The sequence below is a fragment of the Beta vulgaris genome, chromosome 3 (genome assembly GCF_026745355.1).
Source record: "Beta vulgaris subsp. vulgaris cultivar EL10 chromosome 3, EL10.2, whole genome shotgun sequence".
NCBI classification, from domain to species: domain Eukaryota; kingdom Viridiplantae; phylum Streptophyta; class Magnoliopsida; order Caryophyllales; family Amaranthaceae; genus Beta; species Beta vulgaris.
In genome coordinates this window covers 19,621,125-19,634,597 of record NC_079204.1, presented here as the reverse complement: position 1 = coordinate 19,634,597, position 13,473 = coordinate 19,621,125, and the positions used below count along the sequence as shown (strand labels likewise).

The window sequence follows — 13,473 nt, the reverse complement described above, 5'->3', positions numbered from 1 at the left end:
AGTACTTATGCCCCTGTTTGATAACTTGGATGTTTCTTTACTTCTCAAACTACTATCAATAGGCAGATAAACTCTTTTGGTGAGTGTGTTTCTATGTCTTTCAATCATACAGTAAAAATCTTATATCTTGTAATACTAATGTATTTCTGAGGTTGAGATTGTTAAATGGAAATTGAAGTTCCTATTAATTGTGTTGTCATGGAATCCTTTCAATATACAGGATAATATGCAAAAAATGGGAATAGATTACCTAGAGGTATCACAAAACACACACTGCTGAGGCTGAAAACATGGCTCCTTTCGAGATTGTCTTTGGTGAGGAGGCCTGCTATGCTCCCATATCTCTTACTTGTGATGTGTGCTAACATCACTTTTAAAGTTTGTGAAAACACAATCATACCTCTGTCTAAATTTTGGCTGGGTGATGGGGGGTTGGGTGGTGGGTCGGGTTGGGGTTGGGGAAAAATAGGTTCCAGATTTATTAGTTATTCTTTAATTCTTGTTAATAATTGTTTTTTTCTGGTTAATTTCATTAATTTCTTTGTTTTTGTTGATTTGCAGGGTTATCAGATTTGCGTTTGAGTTCAAATTTTTGTTGTGGAGTTTAAAGTGTACATGTAATTATATGAGATTTGTATTAGATTTTGTTCTAAGTGTACTAGAATTTAGTTCTAGAATTATTTTTTTACTTGTATCTACGTTCATTGTCAATAATAATTGAATTGATTAATTTGTTTGCCTTAATAAAAGAATTATGGTATTTGCATCATTTCATATCTTATTACTGCGTCTAACGGTCGCTAATCAGCGACTGATCTGGCGGTTGCTAATTAGCGTCTGCTCTAGGCGGTTGCTAATTAGCGACTTAATATGATGCGGTCGCTAAATTCGAACTTTCGGACGCTAAATATTTAGGCGGACGCTATTTGTTGAATTAGCGACCAAGGGTTTTGCATCAGCTGTTTAGCGTCCGTCGGCGGACGCTAATATATTTAGCGTCCGATTCCGTGTTTTTTGCGTCCGATTTTTGCGGACGCTAAAGGCTGACATTCTTGTTGTGTGGGAAGTGCAAATTCGTAGGAAGTGAAAATATATGAAGTTGTTTGGTTGACAAAACCATGGGAATTTACACTTCCTAGGAAGTTCTACTTCCTCCAAAATGGAGGAAGTTACTTACCTAGGTCCCCCTAGGTGAAGTTCTACTTCCGATTACCAACCTTACACAATTTTACACTTCCTAGGAATTTTAAATACATGGAAAAAATAATTTCCTAAGAAGTATGACTTCCCATATACAACCAAACAAGGCCTTAAACTCTTCACCATCCTTATATTACACGATCCTTGCTTGTGTCACTTTGCTTGCAATTTACGGAGGTGCGCTTACTTTTATCATCTTCGAGAACTGTCTTCTACTCCATGCCGATGAGTAATCCATTGAAATTAAACTTCTCTCACACACTTTTTTTTTTAGAAAAAAGAACCTTCTCTAGCTACAAGCTCCGCTAAGACTGTTCTAAATATTGTGTGTACATTTACATTACTTTTCTTACCATATTTTCAATTCTATTAATTTTGTTCATCGACGTCTATAATTTGCTTCCATTACACACTCACAAGTCACAATCCTACCAAAAGGAAATTGTGAACTCCATTATCATTATTATCCTTTCTAAAATAATGTCAGATTTTTCAAATCATAATTTTTTAAAGGTAATGCAAACTCAAAGGATTGATGTTTCCTCCCACGTCTTAATTGTAGGATAGGAGACTCGGAGTTGACATGCAAATACTTTGCTACTATGATAGTAATATAATTACTGCCATATGCTTCTTCCTTCTTTTTTTTTGTGTGAACAGTGTGATATGCATTACAAGGAAGGTGAAAAAAAAATAAACTTTGGATTGATCAAGGGTTATTAGAAAGATCCAAGTTAAACAACTTTAGACTTCGAATCTGCATATTTTTAACAGAGGAAAAACAAGTACACTAGGAGGAACACAGGCGAAATTAATAAAAATGTTGAAATACATTAAGAAACAGAATGTAGTAGTAAACATCTAATAGATGAACCAATAAATTATCAAAGGCTGATCTACGAAAAATATCTGCGCACGAGCTTCGCAAATTTGAAGAAATCAATGGATCAACATGATCACTTGGTAATGGCATAAACAGCATAAATGATTCCAGGAAGGTAGCCAAAGAATGTCAGCACTAGGCAGATCCAGAACTCAACCTGCAAATCATTTAGGCAAGTTAAACTTAGTAAAAGTTTAAAATTCAAAATTCGACAATTTTGAAGCCGACCTTAACACTATAGCCTTTTCACTTAAATAGTGTTTTACTGGACTTTTTTTTATCTCCAAAATCCATCTTCAAACAACTACGAAATCAGACGTTTTAATATACATATGAATTTAAAAGGTGCGATATGATTATTATTTTCATTATATATTGAAAAGAATAGACAATTAAAATTTTAAAATCTTAACCCAAAAAATTAATAGGTACTGTATAAAAGTTACACTTCTAACTATCAAAAAGTATTAAAAGAGACGCTCTAATTTTAATATAAAATTAGACTCAATCACTGAATGGATTAAACTAGTTAACGAAAGAAATTAACTTAGGCCTCGTTTGGTTCACAAGGGAAGTAATTTCCCATGTGAATTTACATTTCATGGGAAATTCTTTCCCTTGTTAATTTCTTAGGAATTAGACAAAATTGTTTGGTTGACACTATAGGAAATTGCATTTCCTAGGAAATTACTCACCAAGGGGGGGCTTGGTGAGTGATTTCTTATGTTTCATGGGAAATTCTATTTCCCTTGGAATTTGTATTTCCTATGCTTCTCCTATTTCCCTCCAACCTAACACAACACCCATAATGTATTTCCAAGGGAAATAGCTTCCAACCAAACAACACCCTAGCAGGGGCGGATCTAGCGTGGGTTCAGACAGTGGGTTCCCACGAAATTTAAAAAAAAAAAATCTGTCAAAAAATTTAAAAAAAAAATAGAATATATATTAAATACATTTCGCGTGCTATTATATAAGTTTAGTAGAATTTGGCTTAGTGGTCCGCGAACTCGCGTGTGTGGTCAGGCGTCTCTTCGACGTAGGTTCGAGGATATCAAGCAACATTTTGATTCTTTTCTTTTTTATGTTTCCCCGATTTTTAGCAGGTAGTACGTAGTAGGGTATTTTTTGTCTTGTTTATGTAGCTTCTTCACTTGAAGCTGGGTAAGTAACTTTTTTTTTTTTTTTTTTACAAATTGGATTATTAGAATGGTTGATAAATTAAAATTATTAAATTCCCATGAGATTGATTTGGTGGACCATAAACGAATAAATATTTGTTAGTAGGTAGTGTTGTATGTGCTAATGTTAATTTAAACCACAAAAGCTATTTCCTTAGTTATCGGTTATAATTCTATAATTTAATTGATGTATAATATATTTTGATCAATTTAATATGGAGTTTTTTGTGGGGATATACCAAGGTAGTAGGACATTTTGTGAGGATATACCTCACTAATTTTTTTTGTGGGGATATACCAACCTAAATTTAAGTTTTGTTAAGAGGTACAAAAAACATTATTTTCGGCGAGAAAGTCAAATTTTCGGCCTTTGACTTGTTTAATTACTCTTTGTATAGTGTGTAATATTCAATTGCTTCAGTTACCTTCATTTTCCTCCAACTTCTTGACTGTCACTTTCTGGCTCACTCGCGAGTTCCTATTAAGTCAAAGGCCGAAAATTTGACTTCCGTGCTGGTAATAGGATTTTTGGTATCTTTTAATAGAACTTAAATTTAGGTTAATATATATCATAAAAAAATTAGTGAGAGATATATCCCCATAAAATGCCATATTATCCAGATATATCCCCGCAAAAACCTCTTTAATATGGTCTTCTTTTTGTTTAATACGTCATTGGTTCCGAACCCACGTAAGTGAAATTCTGGATCCGCCACTGCACCCTAGTCACTATTGGGCTAATTCTTTTTTTAATATTAAACTTATCATTGCCTAATTTTAATTTAAAAGTATGCGATCTTTTACAAAACAAACTCTCTACCTATTAATTAGTACTATGTAAAAGTTAGACTTCTATGCTTTCAAAAAAAAAAAGTTAAAGACTTCTAGCTCATTAACAAATTCTTCCTAGAAGTCATTTCACTGACTAGTTGGTTGACTAAAATACCTAATCGTCTAACAACTAAGTAGAAAATGTGACTAATCAGAACTCCAAATTGCTGTCTCTACGTTTATGTTTCCTTCGCAAAAGACAAAATCCAATAATATTTCTCATATCTGCCTTATCAACCTCCTACACCAGCATGAGAATCCAACTACTTGATAAGCACTTACAACCTTTCTCTTCTAAGAAAATCATTTGCATTTAGCACTATTTTCATCTAACAAATTTACCCTTCAAAATTTTTAATTGCAAAAGTACAAATTATAAAAAGTTAATATTGTAAATAAATTGATACATTTAATAAGATTTTACCCGCGAATTTATTCGCAAAATATAGAGAATTTGACTTTGAAAATCGAAATGAAATTTTTGAAAGAGACGTAGAAGGTAATAGTAATATACTAATAATTATGCAAAATATAAAACATGTGAGCATGATTTTACTATTATTGCAGATCAGATATATTATATATAATTTATTACTTCAGCCTTTTTTTTGTTTTATTACATGAAGTACTTCAATATTTTCTTATGGCAAAAATATTTACATACTTCATCCAAAATTATAACAATTCTAATTCAGTTGATCAAAAAGCGTAAAACACTCCTAAAGAACGTACTTATGAGGTTCATATAAAATATTATGACTAGCACCCAAGAATAATAAAAATTATTCAAGATCAAGAAATAATTATGGTATAAATGATCTCAGCTACACAAGCTGCTAACCAAAATATAAAATTAAAGCAGACATTGTTCTCATTTTATCAATTATCAGAGGAAAATAATATTTATTACTCCTATAGTCCTATGTAATTAAACTATATAGTACTTACTAACTTCTAACATATAGAAAAATAAAGGGGAAAAATATCTTGCTTACTAAAATATAATGTATGAAAAGAAAGTGGTTAAACTAGTGTAAAGACTTTGGGATATTTACCTTACAGCCAAACTTGAGGAAAACACCAAGAGGAGGTAAGATAATGGCAAGAAGTATGTCAATGCAAGTTGCTGTTGACTCTGACATTCTTGTTTCTGTGGATTTTGGTTTGGTTAGAGAAGAGATTTCTGGTGAGAGCTACACAAACACAAACACAATGCAGGAGAGAGAATAAGACGGATGTTTGAGAAGAGATAAGGTATTGGCCTCTTTATATAAGCAAATAAGCACTCACCTACCAGGCTACCAGGAAAAAAACAATAACTCCGATTTTTTTTTACGTGTTCCACTTTTAACTTTTTTCCCATTTACGTACTCCCTTTGTTGCTTAATAAGCTTTTCAATAGTTTCTTGCATGTTCTCATCCTTTTGCTGCTTAATAGGCTTTTCAATTGTTTTCTGCATAGTCTTGAAAGTATATTTGTGACTATTTTATATATTAATAAAATTACAAAATTTAAATTTTTTTATTTACACATTGAGACGAATTTAATAAGTTTTTGTATATATATATATATATATATATATATATATATATATATATTATATATTATATATATATATATATTGTTTAGGTCCATTTCCTGAACTGACCTATTTATGGCGAAGTTACTAAAATATCCCTACCTCTAGGAAACATGCATAATCCTCAACCGGTTGAAATTGACTAAAATGCCCTCATTTATTAGAGGTGTCCTCCTCTATATATAGGAGTTGTCTCACCAGACAAATGTATTCAATTCTGACCTATAAAAACCAGAGTATCTCTCTCTACATTTACTTACTTTCTCTATCTACCTCAATCCCGACACTGACTTGAGCGTCGGAGGGGCTTTTTCGGGAATACCCCCGAGCCAATTTTTCATTGTATTTTGCAGGATCGTCGGAGACCCTTCCTCGACTCTTCAGACCTTCTCGGGATTTCAAGACTCAACACTACAATAATCTTTGACAGTTTATAGGCAGAAACAGTTTGACACCGTCTGTGGGGATACTACATCTCAAAGTCACATACCGAGAGCAACATGGCACCCGATTGAAGAAAGACAAGAGCTTTTCACCTGGGTCGAAGAGCTCCCATCATGTCGTCATATCACACCTAGTGTAGAACCAACTCATTAGGACGATGAGGGATCTACCCCTCGGGAAGACTAGAGTAGCCTTAACCTCTCGAACTAATTTCCTCTAATCCACCTTAGTTAGTCACTACGACTAACCAAGAGAGGATAGTCGATCAGCTTAACTAGACATTCATTGAAGTGTTCAAGAGCTCCTAGTCGACATGCCGCAACCGAACCAAGGGCCTCGTCTTCACGCCCAATTAACTCCACTCAAAGTAGAAGGGAGGAAGCTCGGGAAGAAAAGGAGACATTTCGTAGTAACAAGTTGGTGTAATATGGATCATGACACATGCCAAGTTAGTTGTCGGCAATCTTGGAGCAAGTCGTGGAGAAGGATCTCCAAATAATACTTTCACATCACAAACCCTCGAAGAAAGTGAGAAGGGACCCCTCTCAGATCCAACAAGCACAAAGGAGAGGCTCCCTCTCGGGAGTCTACCAACAACAATCGCAATGGCAGCAATCCCCCTCAGTCATGAGTGGAGTGCCCCAACTATCTTGGCCTGAAAATAGATAAGTATTGCTTATGCAGACTTACTCGGCATCCGAGTAGCGTCGTTCCGACAAAAGATACCTCCTTGGGAAGCATGAGGCAACTTCGTTCCCGTAAGAATATCCTCGGGAATCACGGGCCTCAATAGCCTCTCGAGTCGAGAACTTCTCCAATGACACTTCCTCGGTCATGAGGAGTGCCCCAACGAACTTAAGTGAAAAATGGCTAAGTATCACATACTGGTACCTACTCGACATACGAGTGGCGTTATTCGGACAAGACATACCTCCTAAGGAAGCATGAGGCTCATCAGCCTCCCGAGTCGAGAACATCTCCAAATTAAAGACATCTTCTATAGAAGCACGGGGAACATTAGTTTCCCCAAGTTTGCGCATGATTCTCTATCTCGATCTTACTAGGAGGTTCAACACTTAGCCTAAATTTGGCTAAGTATCTCAATACCTAACTCGAGATCACTATAGAGGGCTCATTATCCCCCGAGTTGGTGGATTATCCTTCTCGGCCTTACCATGGGTTTCAACACTTACCCTAAATTTGGCTAAGTGTCTCAACACCCAACTCAGGATCAATATGGAGGGCTCATTATCCCCTGAGTTGGTGCATTACCCTTCTCGGCCTTGCCACGAGGTTCAACACTTAGCCTGAATTTGGGTAAGGATCTCAACACCCAACTAGGGATCACTATGGAGGGCTCATTAGCCCTTGGGTTGGTGCATTATCCTTCTGGGCCTTGCTAGGGGGTTCAACACTTAGCCTAAATTTGGCTAAGTATCTCAACACCCAACTCGGGATCATTATCGAGGGCTCATTAGCCACCGAATTTCTACATTGCCCTTCTCGGCCTTCCCACAGGGGATCACTATGGAGGGCTCATTCACCCCCGAGCTGGTGCATTACCCTTCTCGGCCTTACCAAGGGGCTCAAGACCTAGCCTAAATTTTCCTAAGCATCTCAACACCCAACTTGAGAGACTTGAGGGCCAACTCGGAGAATCGAGTGAGCCTAATTCAGTCTCCTAACAAGATCAAATGGATAACGTTGTGTCCACTCGAGAAATTTGGGGCTTCTCCCCAACTCGAGGATTGAGTGTCTTCCCAACTCGAGAATTTCATCTCGATCCCTCGTGAGGCTCACCTAGCTCGGCCTTAGAAAACATAACATTTGGGGGTCCCGCGCATCAAGGCACCTAGAAACAAGGCGTAATCTTGAACCCTCCCCCCTCCCGAGACTGACATGGCACTCCAGACCAGGAGACTCTCTGAGTTTCCGCTAGACGACCGTTCAGGAAGGAACGAGGCTTCCCTATCCGTTCATCCAACATAGGGATAAATGCTTGAATCCCTCCGTTGGTCCAATGAATACACTCTATGGAGGTATGATGATGTTCTTCATCCCCCGAGTCAAGAACTTCTCCAAAGGCATCCCCTCGATCATAGAGAAGCCCCCCGACCGACTTAGCTAGAAAACGGCCAAGTATCATTTGCGGTTACTCGACATCCGAGTGGTGCTAACAAATTTCCTTTCTAGGCCTAGCATGGGGATCACTAACCCCCCGAGTCAAGAACATCGCTCGCGGTACCTCCTCTAACATGCCAGGAGTATCCTGTCACTTAGCGAAAATAGCTAAGTGCAAACAAATGAACCTCCTCGGCCTAGCATGGGGATCACTAACCCCCGACTCGAGCACATCTCTCGCGGTAGCTCCTCAGCCATGCCAGGAGTACCCTCTCACTTAGCGAAAATAGATAAGTGCAAACAGCCTCGACATAGCATCGGGCTCATTAGCCCCCAAGTTGAGTACATCTCTCGTAGTACCTCCTCGGCCATGCTAGGAGTACCCTGTCACTTAGCGAAAATAGCTAAGTGCAAACAAATGAACCTCCTCGACCTAGCATGGGGTTCACTAGCCCCCCCGAGTCGAGCACATCTCTCGAGGTACCTATTCGGTCATAAGAGGAGCGTCCTACTAAATTAGCCGGAAAAGGGTTGATTAACGACACTTTGGACCTACTCAGGATCCGAGTAGCATCGTGAGACCTCCTCGGAAAACATGGAGCTCACTAGCCTCCCGAGTCGAGAAACTTGTTTATTGGCACCTCCTCGGTCATAAGAAGAATGTCCTACTAACTTAGCCGGAAAACGGTCGATGAATGGGAATTGGACCTATTCGGAATTCGAGTAGCATCGTGAGACATCCTCAGGGAACATGGGGCTCGCTAGCCCCTCGAGTCGAGAAACTTGTTCATTAGCACCTCCTCGATCATAAAAGGAGCGTCCTACTAACTTAGCCTGAAAATGGTTGAGTAACGATAATTGGACCTACTAGAGATCTAAGTAGCGTTGTGAGACCTCCTCGAGAAACATGGGGCTCACTATCCCCCTCCCCCCCCCCCCCCCCCTAGAGTTGAGAATGCTCCTTACTCCCTACGTTTCCTAAAGATCTTCCTTGTTACTGTTCCTATAGATACGAAGGAGGATCCATTTGTGTGGGGTGTGGGGTGGGTAAAGTAGGAGAGAGAAAGGGGTTAAGATAAATAAACAAATAAAAAGGGTTTAAAGTAGGAGAGAGAAATAAAGGGAGTAAAATTGAATTAATAATGTAATGGGGGAACCATATATATATACATGTACTTGTTTTTCAGTTTTCCTTTGTCGTTGGTAAATTGGCAGTTGAAGATGTAGAATATCGTACTCATTGGTTGAAGACCAAGAATAGTGTTAAGATGAAGGTCAAATTAAAATTTACAAGAGCATCAGTTATTAAAGATGTTGAGCCATCGGATTTCGTTTAGGGTTGGAATATTACTCTACTAAAGAAACAATTGTGATGCTTTTATATTGGTAAATTGGATGAAGAATTTAAATTTAATGTTTTAGATTATCTCTTACGGAAAGGTTATTATTGTTTTAGATGTCTTATGACGATTTATTAATGATAATCTTCCTATCCCTTTTTAAAAACCAACAAAGGAGGGTGGGAATTGATTTTGAGTAGAGATTAATTACATATATGTCTTGGAATAGTTTACCATGTACTATAAATTACCCCCTCCATCCGTTTTTTCTCCTCTTTCAAAATCCTTCATCTTATTCACAAATCGATTGAGTAGCACCAAAATTAAACTCCTAATTTCTAATGCAGGATGCTATGGTCAGAAAACACCCTGGAGTGAGGTGGATAAAGATATCAAAGGTAAGCAAACATGAGCCAATAGTACGTCTTTCAGGCTATGGTATTAGACAGGTCATACCATGTGAATTATGTTTTTTAGCCAAAGTATAAAGCAAAAGCCCAAAACCAAAGTTATACATATTTTCTCCGCGTGATAGAATATTAGAATGTGTTCAATCACGTGTTTCAGATCCAACGGAAACGTCATTGATATACTATCTCAACTCTATGTATCCACGCTAGCTTGGACCATCCATTACATAATTATTGACAACTCAATTAAAATAAGCTTTTGGAGAATATTATGGCCGACCATCGAAACCTAAACGCCTAAGGTCGTCGTACCCTATCAAAAATTTCATATGGTATCATGCAGCAATAAATGAGATTAGCCAGGTTTCAAACTAAAGAACTAGAGTCTTTCCCGGTCATTGTCCCAGGTGCTACTGTTTTCTAAAACATGGTTTAACTATTAGGGAAGTTAACATTTTATTTTATGAAAACAATACCTCTTCTGGTCCATCTCTAAAATAGAGGACATAACTGTATCTCAATTCCTTTAAAAATAATGAGTCATTTTTGCATTTGGGCTGAGTGAGCTGTGAGAAGTTTTGGTCAAATAAGATCCTTCTTATGATCAAAGGGTTTTCAGTGGGGTTCTAAAAAAATGGAATTATTAGACTTAGCTTATATATATAACTCATATAGGAAAAAAAAAAAAGTTATCTTCCCTGTACACCCGTCTCATAAAAGAATTTGTATTCATGTGAATATTAATTTGTTGGTTGTTTGCTTTTAGCTGTTGATTTCTATTTTTTAATGCATCCAAGACTTTTGACGGAGTTTCATCAAATACATTCTTCTAGGATATTGTTAGACTTCATATACGTTTTCTGGACGTTGTATTTCCCTTAACAACGATGTTTTGTTTATTGTACTATTGAGCAATATTTGTTTTCATGTCACACTTTACCCGCCCCCTAGTATATATACATATTTCACTAAGCTCGTTGATTTTTTTGGGGGTTGAAATGTATCTTCAGGAGGCACCTTGTTGACATTTTTATAGGACTTTAGATGCTCAATGCGAAAAACAAGTATCATAAGCTCAAACATCTAACTCAATATCTTTGCATAAATTAACATGAATCTAATAAGAGTATAGAATAATACCTCTTGATGCGTGAATTCCTCTTACACGACAAGCCTTCTAGTGGAGATCCTTTAGAACGTCAAACGTCGTTCCTCTAATGTTGGTCCACGAACAACCCTTGCATCACCATGTATGCTAGTATGGAAGAGAGTAAACTTCTCTTGCTTTTGAGTTGTATGGTAGTCGATTGGGGGGGAGGGGGGAAGAGTAAGGAGAAAATCTGATTCTTCTCTCACAAAGTGATGTAAAGTATATACTTTGTAACCCCATATCCCTATATAAGATGGTTACAAAGGAGGTGTTTCATGAGGCTTTATTTGCCTCATAATGTCACATACATTATGAGCCTAATAAACTCATGAGTTACATCTAACTCCACCCATCTAAAAATCGCCCAACACATTTAACAAATGGATTCGGGTAACATCCAAGCGTTGTCATATTGTGTGACCTCATAGGACCCAATATATATTAGTAGTTGGCCCTTTTTATACTAGTCCAATCAACAAACCGCAATTGGCTTCTAACAAAACATTGCGGTCACCTAATATTATTGAATATATTATCTCTATAATTTGTCAATATATATTTAGTTTGTTACACTTGATCGAGGAAAAAATCCTTCAATCTCCCACTTGTCTAAGAACAAGCAGTGTGTAACCTTCAAACTCCTTAATTCGGTTAATGGCCAACTTGATGACATGGTAACATCGTATGTAAACCATACCAATATTCAAGTTGTTTCTTGAAATCTGAGTTCGAACTGTCGAAACAAATGATTAACTTCTTAATCTATTTGAGCACGGCCATGTACTTTCAGTTTTCACTCTTCAAGAGGTCAAGACACTAATCCTAAGTCTTAGGAGAACTTTATCCCATTTTGTATAACCAAAACTCCCACTCAGTTCATAGCAGTTCTGATCACTGCCTTTATAGCCTCCTTTTACAACGCGATGTTTTGCAATGTCAAAAACATACTAATCCTTAAGTAAGAATAGTATCATACTCATGTCAAAGGAATTCACTAAATATATTAATGAGATTCTCATAAACCTTTTAGAGAACTCCCACCAGGTGTGCCCGACATGTATTAACTATACATGTCTATGCAAATGACTAGACAGCTCTATGTCCCCATAGCCCATGAAAATGCGATATCGATGAACTTGCAATCTAGTCCATGAAACTGAATCATTTACGTTCAAAATTTAATGATTCGAGCTAGGGACCAAGGTATATTATAACTCTTGCTCACTAGATAAAATTTCATTTGTCAAATCACGTATTTGACAATCCCATCAACCGTTATAAAAATACTTTGGATGTTTTATATAATACTAAACCTAGATTAAACAAGAATATAACCTTTTATTGATAGACATAACCAAATTTATCATAAGAGTAACTAAAACTGTGAACTAATTGAAAGTAAACAGTACATAATCGAAACCACTCTCCTACATGCTTAAGTCCTATAACCCTAGTATGACTCTCATGCTTAGGCTAAGGTAATGGTTTAGTCAAAGGATCAGTGACATTGCTATCCGTATGAACTTTGCTAACTATTACATCTTTTCTCTCAACGATTTCTCGAATAAGATGAAACTTTCTAAGTACATGTTTACACCTTTGATGTGATATTGTTTCCTTAGATTGAGCTCTGGCACCATTGTTATCACAATGTAAAACAATACCATCTCCAACACTAGACACTACTCCTAGCTCCAGAATGAACTTCTTCATCCAAACGGCTTCCTTTGCTGCATGTGCCGCAGCAATGTACTCAGCTTCTGTTGTAGAATCAGCAAGAGTGCTTTGCTTTGAACTTTTCCATCTCATTGTCCCTCCATTTAGATAAGAGATAAAACTAGATTGGGATCGGAAATCATCTTTGTCGGTTTAGATGCTCAATACGAAAAACGAGTATCATATACTCAAACATCTAATTCAAGATCTTTGCATACATTAATATGAATCTAATAATATAGAATAATACCTCTTGATGCGTGAATTCCTCTTACACCACAAGTCTTCTAGTGGAGATCCTTTAGAACGTCAAACGTCGTTCCTCTAATGTTGGTCCACGAACAACCCTTGGATCACCACGTATGCTAGTACGGAAGAGAGTAAAATCCTCTTGCTTTTGAGGTGTATGGTAGTCGGATAAGTGCAAGGGGGAGGAAGAGTAAGGAGAAAATATGATTTTGCTCTCACAAAGTGATGTAAAGTATATACTAACTTTGTGACCCCATATCCCTATATAAGGTGGTTACAAAGGAGGTGCTTCATGAGGCTTTATTTACCTCATAATTTCACACACATTACGATCCTAATAAACTCATTAGTTACATTTCACTCCACCC

The 13,473-nt window shown here is 37.1% G+C and overlaps 1 protein-coding gene across 1 annotated transcript; it reads right to left on the bottom strand.

Annotated features, from left to right (window-relative positions):
• Nucleotides 1-1,883: 1,883 nt before the first annotated feature.
• On the bottom strand, nt 1,884-5,343 carry LOC104906972 (hydrophobic protein LTI6A). Its single transcript, XM_010695817.4, has 2 exons — nt 5,151-5,343; nt 1,884-2,240 (listed from the first exon to the last, which is right to left on the bottom strand). The coding sequence occupies exons 1-2, from the start codon at nt 5,235-5,237 to the stop codon at nt 2,157-2,159; spliced, it is 171 nt and encodes a 56-aa protein (XP_010694119.1). The 5' UTR covers nt 5,238-5,343; the 3' UTR covers nt 1,884-2,156.
• Between the last annotated feature and the right edge of the window lie 8,130 nt (nt 5,344-13,473).